Here is a 13,657-nt window from a genome sequence, read left to right as displayed (position 1 = left end):
TTTCCTATAACTTAGGGAAAAAAGGACACATGCAGGCACTGATTCTCTCCTCCCCAGCACCTTAAGCCCTCTGACTTGTACAATCTATGAAATTAAGAAACAGATTGATACCAATGTCTCACTTACAGAAAGCAATATACCACTTGTAAGATTCGAGAGGACAGGACACTTTGTTTTATTCACCAAAGATCAAGAAATGTGCTGAGGATATGGCAGATACTCGTAAGTTTTGCTGAATGAATGAGGCCTTAACCAATTCAGGACCCTCTTCCTCCAACTCCCCCGCATTCCTCAGAGGTTCACCCATTAGCTAAGTCTTGGTCACAGCATAGGCAATTCAAATTTGTGTCTCTACCAAAATTTCAAAAATCACAAGCCCTAAAGATCTCTCTGAAACAAACAGTATAAACTGAAACTTCTAAATCCTCTGTAGTCAAGGATCTACCATACAGTGTGACTTGAGTATCTTTCTAAACCAATATTGCAAATCCCTGGTCAAATATTCAAGTGGTTTTCAGAGTGCATAGTGTAAACTAAAATCCATTATTCTTAGCTTGGCTCTGAAAAATCTGGCTCAGTAGTTTCTGCTTTCCTTCTCCAAACTTACTTACCTCTTTGGCTTTACCTATAAGAAACTTCTGTTTCCAGCCCAAATTCCCACGTCTGTGCTTCTACTCAAAATATACCCTTATCTGGAATTTCCTACTAACTTCTTCACTTAAAAACAAATAAAAACCTTATCATTCTTGCAAGGAAAAACTCAAACCTTCACTCTATGAAGACTCCTTTATCTTACTGCATTATGCCTGAGCATGTGTACGTATGTATGAGTGCATATGCACTCACTCACACTATTTTCCCCAGGCAACAATAACACCTCAGAAAGCAGAAATAACTTCTACATGATAGTAGTAGCCAGTGCAGTGCAAACTACTAAATGTACTTTTATTGTTAAAATCTAAATACTCATTGAGTCCATTCACACAATCAATTTCTATAATGTTTCAGATAAGAAATCCAATAAATTACTATTCATTTGATAGAACAGTATACTATTAAAAATTTAGCTAACCATCAACACCAGTTATAGGGATATTTGAGTGTATCATATTTAAATGAATTGCCAGTTTTCAAGATGAATTTCGTTAAAAAGAATACATATGAACTCAATTTACAGTTACACTCAAGGGTTGTATATATGTGTATCTCTGTGTATGAGAAAGAGAAAATGAGAGTGAAAATTTCCATTGTTTAGAGCCTAGTGCTTTAATTATCTTCGCATTACAGATAAGGTACTAGCTAGTTAACACAGAGAATTAATTGGTAGAATTTGTAAACAATCTAAAAGTCTACAGGCACCTTATTTCTGATTTCTGCCAGACAAAAAGCTCTAAAGAATCATTTTTCCTTTTATTATTACTACTAAAATTCCTGAACCTTTCCTTACAAATGTAAACTTGCAATAATTAATACAAAGAATCTTTTTAGAAATATAGTAAAGGAAATTATCTCTCTGCTCTTGCAGCAAAGGAAGATCTTTAAGCTTCATAAAAATGTTTAAAGAATTGATTTGATATAGTGTTAAATTGAGACATTCACATGAATATGAATCTTCTTTCCTGTGCAACATATAGACCTATGAGTCTCCATTCTCTTCTCAACTTGTTCTACTGAGTTCAGGAATCTGTCCAAGAAAAGTGTTATTTGAAGAAAGATATTTATCTAAAACTCAGACTAAAAATTACAACCATGTCCTATGTAAGCTACAAAGAAAAATCTGTAGTTCTGATTTATTGTCTTGCTTGATAATTTGTTGTCCTGCAATAATGTTTCAATTAACACTTTAGTTTCTTATTTGGAAGTCTTTCAATACTTCTCTACTTGTTTTAGCTTATCAAATAAGTCTCTCTTTGCTATCAGACTTTTCCCGAAAGAGAGCAAACAATAATACTTTACAAAGTACTTTGGGTAACGACAAATGAGACAGATATCCTTAAACAAACGATTCTATGACCAAATTAAAATTTATGATTTCTATATAATTGGTATGCTTCCTTACAACCAAAAAGTACAGGAAAGATGACAATAAACAACTGCCACTATATCATAATTTCATCCACTGATAATTTTAAGAACATATTTAAAATGCCCAAACCAGAAAGTGATCTTCTATGTTATACTAATTCACAACAGAATATAAAGATAAAAATTTCAAACAGAAGGGTTTATAACTGTCATCACATAAAGAAATCTTAATAGGTAACAAGATATTTTGGGCTTCCCTGGTGGCCCAGATAGTAAAGAATCTGCCTGCAATGTAGGAGACTGGGGTTTGATCTGGGTCAGAAAGATCCTCTGGAGAAGGAAATGGCAACCCACTCCAGTATTCTTGCCTAGAGAATTCTATGGACAGAGGAACCTGGCAGGTACAGTCCATGCGCTTGCAAAGAGTCAGACACGACTGAGCAACTTGCACTAACAAGGCTAAAAATTAACAAACATTGTAAGTGTGCTACATTAACTAAAGCAAAAATCTGAGTTAAGACAGTTTAACTTGGCAATTTTCAAGCTAGGAAGTCAATACAGAAAATAAGATAACCTACTTACCCGTTTTATTGTCAAAAAATTTGATGTGTCTATCTTCATGAGCAGTTATTGTAACAGGAAGTGTGGGATGACTTACTACTCTGTTAATGTGATTACTGGATTGTAAACCTAAAAAACAAAGGAGGAAAACACACCAAAATTCAAACCTTCAATGTACTGTGGAATCTAAAGAAAAAAAATACAAACAAAACAAAACCAGATTCACAGACACAAGGGACACATAGGTAGTTGCCAGACAGGAGGGGAGCGAGCGGCAGGGCAAGAGGTGAAGAGGAGTAAGAGGTACAAACCTCCAGTCACACAATAAATAACCCAAGGTAATATCATATACAGCATAAGGAATATGGTCAATAATATTTCAATGAGAAACATTACGTAGTATACCTAGTTTAATGTTGTCCATTAACTATATTTCAAATAAAAAAGAAACAAAAACTTCAATTAGAAGTTAAATGGTGGCCTTTGCAGTCTTACCAAAACATAAGAATCACTAAAAACTAAAGCTTTTATATATATAAAACAAAAAATACGAGAAATAAAACTAAGATTCTAAAGATACAATTTCTCAAAAAATATATAAGCTAGTATGTCTTATAATGTGGATGGATAGCACTATGCTCAAGTTTAGAAAAAAAACTGGAAGTATTTTAATGCAGACTGTCAATATAGGGTGGTTCAGAATTTTTAAATTATCCCAAATCCACAAATCATTGCTTTTAATAAATAGTCCATACAAGAATTAAGAGTCAGTTAATGAAGGAAAAAATTCATAAGTGATAATTAGGTGTTGGCAAGAACAAACCCTATCCCTCCCACAATGACCAAAAATCCCGAAGAACTGGAATTGATGTTCTTAGGAATGAGACCTTTCTTTACTACCAAGTTCTTAATTTTTGTTCAGATTAGAGATGAAGGAGAAAAGAGAGATCAAAACTAATGGGAAAATATTGTCAGCATTTATTAGACTAAGTAAATCAATCATTCTATATGTATACAAGAACTCTTCACTGAACTTAAACACACTGAAAAAAATAATCTGTGTAAGAGGAAGAAACTAGGGTTGAAAAAAGACACTACATATAATTTGTTTTTAGATTTGATCACAGAACCATTTAAATATTTTTTTATAACTATAAAATGACTTTTAAAAGAGCAATCATGAAAAATCAGAAGTAAAACTAAACAAATGAACTTAACTGTATAGTCAATTGGTATTATAAGCACAAGTGACTTTTTAAAGCACAGTAATTAGATTGTCTGTATCTAGTAGAATATACCCTCTATTAGTAACCAAATTCTTTTTGGTGGTATTGCAATTATTATTCTGAGATGACTTTATCTGTACTGTTAGATAAATGAGAAATCATGATCATTTTGCAGAGAATCAAGAGTTTTGATATTTTTAAAATAAGATAAAAATATAAAACCAATGAGATAAATCTGAATCATTATTGGAAGCATCTGAATAAAATTTATCAGTCTTTTTCTTTACTAAAAATGTACTCTTCAGCTTTGTCTACTGAAAAAGTCTAAACCAATGGCCAACTCAAGAGCCATGAAAGCCATGAGGACTGACTCAATAGCAGAGCACCTATCTTGTAGTCTCTAAATGTCATTTTCCACTAAAAGAAACCATGGCTCCTTAGAGAAATGGTCCATTTCAGATCTGGGGTGCAAAATGAACAAGATGAACCTAAAACATCTTGTCATACCAGAAAGAAAAGCACCAACAACTAACAGGGTTATATCAAAAGGGGAGACTTAGGAGCCAACCTGAATAAGCTCCCACTGGCCAAAGATGAAATAATATGAGTAGCAATAAGGATAATATGTAACAGACTGAAATACATAAAATGCACTTATTCCAAGATAGATTATAATAATATGAAAAACAACACCCCAAAGACTCACTTCACTGGTCACCTTTGGAGGACACTAGGGAATCACTTTGGAGAAGGCAATGGCAACCCACTCCAGTACTCTCGCCTGGAAAATCCCATGGACGGAGGAGCCTGGTAGGCTGCAGTCCATCGGGTCGCTACGAGTCGGGCACGACTGAGCAACTTCACTTTCACTTTTCACTTTCCTGCATTGGAGAAGGAAATGGCAACCCACTCCAGTGTTCTTGCCTGGAGAATCCCAGGGACGGGGGAGCCTGGTGGGCTGCCGTCCGTCTATGGGGTCGCACAGAGTTGGACACAACTGAAGCGACTTAGCAGCAAGTAGCAGCAGCAGCAGGGAATCACTTCATCATTTTAAAAACTAGTAAATAAAGGGGAGGAGTGTAAAGTAATCATTTATCTTGCCTTTCCTTTATAATTGCTAACTCCAGGTAACCAAATTACTGATGAGGGTTGTTCTTTCTTACAGAAGCAGTCTAGCTAATATGTGTAAAAGAAATGATAAAATTAGAAAATTATTTTTGAACAGTTAATGAATTAATGGATCCAAGCAGTGATTAGAAACTAAGAGAAAGACAGACCAAAGAATATTTACTTCTGATAAAAATTCACAAATTACATGAAATAGTCTTGTCAGAAACATTTAAAAACTTTAAAAAGAAGACAAATAAAATTTTGACCCTGAATGTGAATAAGCCTCTAGATCTACAAAATGAACAGGAGGAGCACACTAAATGATACCACAAGGATGCAACTGGTAAAACTCAAACTATGGGAAACTCAACCCAATTTCTTCAGTTAAAAAGAATGCAAGGGAAATATAGAAGATAGAGGGGGAATCTACATGAAAACAAACGTGAGAGACCTACCAACCAATCACAGTGCATGGGCCTTATCTGGATCCCTATTTGAATAAACTGTAAAATATATACACCACATTCTATACTTACAACCTTGGGCATTTACACAGAACTATTGGAGCTGGAAGATAGGTTCATTATATATTTCTCCACTTCCACATGTGTTTTCATTAAAAACCTAAAATTATTTCACTTGTTTTCTTTTACATTTGCTCTACTCACTTACCTGTCCCCACATACTTATCCAAGTTTTTAAACATAATTTGAGGAAATAGTAGAAATAAAGTAAATAAGTACACATTGAAAGCTATTCTTTTCTCATTCTAAATTCAAATAGTCAAAATATAAAAGTAAAAGGTTATCCTCTATTGTAAAACAATCCTTTTTAAGGTTTCAACCTTACCAGAAAACTTACCAGAATCCATCTGTGATGAAAGCATCACCAATGACTGTGATGTTTCTAAATCATAAATTACTGTACTACCAGTGTTGAAAGAGGTCACCATATGAGCTGGATCACAGCCTATAAAGTCAACTGATGTAGGTATTCCATGCTCTGAAAGGAGTCCAAAGAGATATAAGGTAAACATAATAATGTAGAAATCTCTGCTTTTCTAATAAGAAAAAGGAATTTGAGTATTCTTGAAATAATGTTAATAATGAAAAAGCAATTGTGTTAGAATGGTGAGATATAATAGGTAACTTATTCTCATTTATTAGTTTTTGTAACATTATAAAATGTTACAGATAAATATAAATAAATAAATATATATATTTATTTATATATATAAATAAAAATACATCTAGGGAACCCTTAAGGAAAGACAGGCAGACAAAAGCTATTGCTCTATGCATTTTTTTCCAAGAGACAAAACTCCTAGGTGAGTTTATTGGCCCACCTGCAATTTTTTTTAAGTTCTTATGTGGATCATTTAATAACTCTTTCATTGAATTTGTTACAATATTGCTTCTGTTGTTTTTTATTTATTTATTTTTTTTGCCACAAGCCATGTGGGATCTTAGGTTCCTGACTAGGGATCAAACCTGCACCCCCGACACTGGAAGGCTAAGATTTAACCACCGGACTGCCAGGGAAGTCCTGCCATTATATTTCTGACTGTAAAATGATAAAATAGCATTCGTACACCACTACCTTGGGAGACTGTTCACCTGTCTGACACTGGTTAGCTTCAAGTAGCAAATGCAAATAATATTTTTGGATCTGTGAAAATGAAGCTTTGGACTCTGGAATTCACTGATGCAGTAATATCCTTAAGTAGATCAAGCATCAATTTCTCTCGTTAACATGTTAATAAATTCAACTGTCTAGATCAATGCACAATTATGTGAATTCTGGAGTAAGCAAGAAACAAATCACCTAAATGAATTTTCACCTCAAAAGCTTAGGGAAATTAAAAAATTAGTAGAATCACTGAAGTATCTAGAGATTCAACAAAATTAAGCATAAATGTTCAAATGTTCATCTAAAATGTTTTAAAACAAAACAATTATTTATAGTAAAAGGTATGATTTTTAAAAATAACTTGGAAAATAATGCCAATATAAAAATAATATAAACAGATGGACATAAATATTGTCATGAGGTATATTAAATCCTTTGACAGGAAAAGATTTGAAATCAAGCCTGTAACTAACTCAGTTTGCACCTCCCATTTAAGGGTGCTATTTCAATGATTATAGCTAGACTTCTCAACCAGTATGCTCATATGTAGTTTACAGGTTTACCTGAGACCATGAGCCTTTCTGTCTTTGTGAGTATCTACCTGGAGTTGCTGGAGGGCCTTCTGCTGTTCCTATGAGTAGCCTCATTTGCCTACTCTATTATTAGATACAAATAGTTCTATTCTTTAAACAGGACATGTCTTGAAAAAGGTCAAAAAACCACTGAGCTACAGGATATACTTGCAAAGCATCCCTGGTGGTCCAGTGTTAAGAATCCGCCTGCTAATGCAGGGGACATGGGTTCGATCCCTGATCTGGGAAGATCCCACATGTCTTGGGGTTAAACCCAAGCACCACAACTATTGAAGCCTATATGTCCTAGAGCCTGTGCTCCGAAACAAGAGAAGCCACTACAATGAGAAGCCCTAGGATCGCAACTACAGTAGCCCCTGCTTGCTGCAACTTAAGAGAAAGCCCACATGCAGCAATGAAGACTCAGTGCATCCAAAAATAAATTTATTTATTTTAAAAAGGCACTGAGCTACAGGATATCCCTGCAAAGCATCTTTCTTGTTTATAAAAATATGACTAGGAATAAAAAGATTATCACAGATTTGTATAATTCTTTCAGTATCTCTTTTGAGCAGTCAGGAAGTAGTGAAACTACTTTGTTCTTTTTATCTTCTAAATTAAAAAAAAAAAAAGAGAGATTTTTCAAAGAGGCAAAATTAACTTACCTTTGTCTCCATTGTAAGTGCAAATACATGGCAATTTTTCTTGTGGACTCCATAATCTAACAGTGCCATCTGCTGAACAAGACAGTAACTGATTTTTTATGCCACTATAAGCAAGACCCCAGACAGCATCTGTATGAGCAATTAAAGTGCCAGCTAGAACATTTGGCTCTGTAACAAAAGAAACAAAACAAAAATTAGCTAAAAGAAGTTTAAAAGAAATGCTTTTTGTATATAAAGGTAACTACATAATTAAGTACAAAGGCTATACATAAAGGTCATAAGATAAACCAATGTGTACACAGTGGCCATCTCTAAGTTGTGGAGTTATAGCATATTTATATGCTACCTTCTAATACTTTCCTGTATTTCTGCAATTTTCTAAAAAAGGAACATCAACTTTTCAATAAACAGCTTTACTGAGATATAACTCCCACGCCATGGAACTCACCAGTTTAAAGTGTCAACTCAATGATTTTTAATATATTCAACAACTTACACAGTCATCACCATATCAGTTTTAGGGCATCTTCATCACTTGTTAGCTATTTCCCCCCAATTTTCCTCTCTGCCTTTCTGCAGCCCTAGGCAACCACTACATATTTTGTTTCTATAAATTTGCCTATTCCAGACATTTTATACAAATGGCCCTTTCTGACTGCCTTCTTTCACTCAGCATAATGTTTTCAAGGTTCACTTGTGTTGCAGCATGTATCAGTGCTCCATTTCCTTTTACTACCAAATAATATTCCAGTGTATGGATACACTACATTTATCCATTCATCATTTGATGGACAGTGGGGGCTAATAACATTAAACATCATTTGTCCTACAATTCTGTTTCTCTACTGAATTCCCACTTTTCACAGATGTTTCTCACAGTTCACAACCTCCCTTTCACATGATTAATTACCTCTCATAATAAATTCACTGTGGAAATACAGCATTGAAAGAGGAACCTTTCCTCTACCTTTCTGTCACCCAACCTATAAATCGACTGGTGTCTAAATCCATATTCTCCATGTTTCCGAATACAAGTAAGGAATTATCCTCCATTCCTGAAAGGACAATTCCACCAGGTATTCTGGATTCCATTTCCCACACTAATTTGCTTTCATGTTTTTCTACTATACAGATTATCCTCCTCCTTGGGATCATTACTACAGCAAACAAATGTTTCAAAATCTCTAAATCTAACAAACAAAACTTACATCAACCTCCAACCAAATAGCATAAAAGCATATTCAGTAAATATGCTTTCTTACCTTCCATTTACTTTCTAAATCATTCTGATACTATCACACAACAAAACAACCCTTGCTAAAATCATCAATGATGAGTTCTATCAAATCTAATAAAACTTCCCTTCCTTCTTTCCTTCATCCCTTTGCTTTACATCCATAGAGTATACCTTGGAAGCTCATCCACAGGTCCCTTTACCTTGTGGTCTCAGACCCAACATCCAACCTCTGTCCAGCCAAAACCTGGGTGATCAATTACCTTCCTATACTTAGTATTATTAGACCTCACCTGGTGGGCTGCAGTCCATGGGGTCGCTAAGAGTCGGACACGACTGAGAGACTTCACTTTCACGCACTGGAGAAGGAAATGGCAACCCACTCCAGTGTTCTTGCCTGGAGAATCCCAGGGACGGGGGAGCCTGGTGGGTTGCCCTCTATGGGGTCGCACAGAGTCGGACACAACTGAAGTGACTTAGCAGTAGCAGCAACATTTGAAAATGCCTACTGCTTCTTTCTTCTCAAAATGGCTTCATCTTTTGGTATGCGTCATGATTTCACTTTCCTGAATGTCCTCCTGCCCCACAGGCATGCCTTCTTAGTTTTTTTTTTTTTTTTGGTTAACTGTCTTGCTTTAGTCACCCCACCCCCACATGTCAGAGTCCCTCAGGAGTCTGCCTCCTCACAACTGATGGTTATCTACTTGATATTGCTTTCCTCTTAACATGCTTAAAAACCAAACTCAGCATCCTTTATCTTCTCACATTCCCATTTCAATAAGCTACCATCATATACTCAGTTTTTCACGTCAAAAATGCAGAAGTGGTGATGGAAAAAAGTTCTGAATTAGTGGTAATGGTTACATAACCCTGTGAATATGGTAAAAACTACTGAACAGTACATTTCAAAAGGGTGAATCTTATCATACGGGAATTATACCATAATAAAGCTGTTAAAAAAGATGACTAATCCATCACTTTATCCACTCAGTCCAATTTGTCAAGAGATTCTGTTTATTCTACTCTATCTCCCCAGTATGTCTTAAATCCACTTCTCTCTAACAGCTCTATTTCCACTCTACTCTTGGCAACATCATCTCACCTATCTACCAGATCACCACATTACAACTTTACAACATCACCTTGGTATTCCTTTCTCCAGCCTTTTCTCATTCCCAATCTATTCTCCTTGCAAAAGCCAGAGTTATCTTTTTAGGTCACTTACTGGCTTAAAATTGTTCACTGACAGTTAACTTTTATATACAGTTTGGTTTGAATGTGATTATTTTAGACTATATCTAAAGATGACTTCAGCTGTTACTCTCTTACATTACTGTATCTTCGTATCATTTATCACAATTTGTACCTATCCATTCCCTTGCTTATGTGTTTAAACTCTGTTTTTTTTTTTTTTGTATTAGACTAATTCTCATTTCTTGATGTATGCTTTAATATCTGGCAAATTTAGGTGCTCATTGTGTTAAAAGACCAGAGTTCTTAAATTCTTTTAAAATGAACCATTAAGTAGACCATTTTTTATTTAACCATTCTCATACTAATAAACATTTATTTTAATTTTTTTATAGTTACAAACAATGCTCTTATAATTATATTTAAATACATGCACAGGTATTTCTGTTGGCCAGATTCTAAAAATGGGATTCATGAATGAAAGTTTCAGTTTTTTTAAATTAAGAAATTTTCTGTCCCTCAGGTTCACTGATTTATACCCTTGTCCTTATTTGTTTCTACATGCATGCTCAGTCACAAAGTCATGTCTAACTCTTTGCGACCCCATGGACTGTAGCATGCCAGGTTCCTCTGTCCATGGAATTTTCCAGGCAAGAATACTGGAGTGGGTTGCCATTTCCTCCTCCAGGGGATCTTCCCGGCCTAAGGATTAAACCTGAGTCTCCTGCAATGGCAGGTGGACGCCCTACCACTGCATCATCTGAGAATTCCCATTTGTTTCTGTATCTTGCACTAATTATTTTTGAACTATGTAAAGTAGCTAAGTTGTAAAAATTATTCCTTACGTTAAATTTCTCTTTTCTAGTACTGAAATTAATGCTTTAATTAATATAGTTTTAAAAAACTTTTTGAACACAATATAGGAAATACCAACTTGCAGGCTAAAATATTTATGGCATGATATTTCTTAACTTTTCTCTTTAATAAGGCAAATTACTAGTAAATGGAAAGACTAAATGACAAGTTTAATACATATTTAAATAATCTTTAATATTCTAGGTGATTATTTCTGTCAGCGCCATTCACTTAAAAAGATACATCTTGAGCCTTTTACTCACCATATGTATCATATGGATCCACATTAGGACTAGGCATATTCCACCACTGGATAGTTGCGTCGGTACCACCACTAAAGCACTGCTCTCCATTAGAACTGATAGCTAGTGACAGAACAGGGCCACTGTCGCAGGAAAAGAGGGAAAACATTACTGAGAAAGCCTACAAAGAAACTTACATTTGCACCCCTCCCAACCTCTCTCTAAATTTATGTGGTATCTAAAACTGTTTAAGTAACATGTACATTGAACAGTATTAATTATATTCTCATTAGTACAATTATTAATCAAATGTAGTATTATTCAGCTAATGTCTTTCTTAGTGTAAAACAAACATTATGAAAAAATTACAAGGCTTTAGGAGTGATAAATAATAGTTAACAATAATTATGGTTGTTAATTAAGTACTAATTCAGTAAAACTTACATGTGGGCCCTAAATGTGTAGATAGGCTCTACATCTAAAGAGGCACTCCTAAAAGAGGGGAGAAAAAAGGGGAGGAGAGAAGATAAATAATGGTAAATCACTGGTTGATATACACGAGTCATTAGGAAAGATCTAATAAGTGCATAAAAGATACAGACCATAAAGAAGAATAATTACTTATAATTACCAAATTTGGAAGAAAAAAACATAGGCTAACATTAAAATACTTGCTTTTTGGCAGGAACTGTTTTTTGCAAGTTCCAAAGTTTCAGAGTATGGTCCTCAGAGGCAGTAACCAGCACAGGTTCTACAGGATGAAAAGCTAATGCTCGAACTCCATCAAAATGGCTACGTAGTGTATACTTGGGATTCCATGTCTTTCGAAAGGCATCTTTATTGGCAGGCAACTAAAAAGAAACAGCACGATATTTAGTGGTAAAAGTAGTTAACTGATAGGCATATGGAGTTTTTGTTTGTTTTGGTGTGTTTAAAACATACATTCAAAAGCGCTTTGCTAAAATGTCCAGTGGAAATTTAGCACACCTTAAAAACTTTATATCTTTATCATTTAATAAGAACTAAGAAGAATCATTTCATTAGCTTTCAAATACTTAGATCAAATGAGTCCTTTAATCTGTTTTACCTAATCATCAAGGTAAACCCAAGTCCTACTAAATATTAAAATGAGGGAAAAAACAAAACACACAAAGAAACTACCATGTTGCAACATTTTACATGAAAACAAAAATTAAATAAATTACTAACAAAAATCCAAGGGTACAATATTAACAATACAGTTGTCATTTAGAAAATCAGCATGTGACATTTTTCAAGGCAGCAAGTTAAAGTACTTTTCAAAAGTCTGAACTAAAGACACTCTGTTGATATTGATAAGAGGTTAATCTTTTTACCTTCGCTTCTCCATCTGTAAAGATAGGCTGTGAAACCACTTCTAAAGCAGTCAAAAGGTTATTATAGAATTTATTTGCTTACATACTTTAAAAGTATTAATGAGAATAATCCAGCCCACCAAGGCCAATGTCTCTAAAAAGCATTCTAACATAAGTATAAAATGTAGGAAAAAATATGTTTATAAAAGGAAAAATTAATTTGCTGAAAATCTGCAAATTCACTAATACAATCTAAGTAAGTATAGTTAACTCTCAATTGAGTGTTTATTGTCTATAAAAAATTTAATCCAAGACTAGTTTCACCTCTAACACTGTCTTTTCCATCCCCTCTTCATCCTCTCTCCATCCTTCAAATTAAAGACTATTTAGGAAATGACAAACTAACTTTAACATTATCCTTTAAAAAAAAAAGTTCAAAACTAAAATGTATTTTAAGAATTATCCTGAAAGCAGATAAATGATTCAGGTTACCTATTTTTCTCTTGTTAACAGCAAAGTATGGCTTAATTTGAGTAGGTAATTGAGAGTTGACTACTAAGGGTAGGTATTTATCAACCAATATTTTTAGGTAATCAATCACCCCAAACTCCTAATACACCACAATACCCAAGAAAAATTAAATACCACAAAGAAAGTAGTTGTAAGAAAAAACTATATATCACTTCAAATAAACACAATGTCACACTTTATCTTTTCCATGCACCTTGACATTAATTCTGTTTTATAAGTGTTTCCAAAAAATAAGGAGCCTTCTATTAAATCATTAAAAAATTAAAAATAAAACTGCACTTACATCATAACTATAGTCTGCATCATTTGTTACCGTCAAGTCTGCAAGGTCTCCAAGGCCCAGTACACTTAACAAAACATCATCAGAACCCATAATAAATGACTTGCCTCCTCCAGATGGAAACGTTATTGGTTCAGCTATAAAGAACAAAACCGCTTCTTAAATGCTGAAAAATCATACAGTACAAGACAATATTGTGGGG

The 13,657-nt window shown here is 34.3% G+C and overlaps 1 protein-coding gene across 4 annotated transcripts in view; it reads right to left on the bottom strand.

The window, feature by feature from the left end:
• The window catches only part of STRN3 (striatin 3), a 105,907-nt gene that overhangs the window by 4,123 nt on the left and 88,127 nt on the right, over positions 1–13,657 (bottom strand). For all 4 annotated transcript variants that reach the window (XM_025271507.3, XM_025271508.3, XM_025271509.3 and 1 more), the window contains 7 exons: positions 13,459–13,592; positions 11,986–12,161; positions 11,755–11,802; positions 11,332–11,453; positions 7,789–7,956; positions 5,784–5,924; positions 2,608–2,715 (listed from right to left, as the gene is read on the bottom strand). In XM_025271507.3, the coding sequence (XP_025127292.1) occupies positions 2,608–2,715; positions 5,784–5,924; positions 7,789–7,956; positions 11,332–11,453; positions 11,755–11,802; positions 11,986–12,161; positions 13,459–13,592 (897 nt within the window). The remainder of the gene's footprint in view (positions 1–2,607; positions 2,716–5,783; positions 5,925–7,788; positions 7,957–11,331; positions 11,454–11,754; positions 11,803–11,985; positions 12,162–13,458; positions 13,593–13,657) is intronic.

The sequence above is a fragment of the Bubalus bubalis genome, chromosome 20 (genome assembly GCF_019923935.1).
Source record: "Bubalus bubalis isolate 160015118507 breed Murrah chromosome 20, NDDB_SH_1, whole genome shotgun sequence".
In the NCBI taxonomy this organism is placed as follows: Eukaryota; Metazoa; Chordata; class Mammalia; order Artiodactyla; family Bovidae; genus Bubalus; species Bubalus bubalis.
This window is presented reverse-complemented; position numbering and strand designations above follow the sequence as displayed.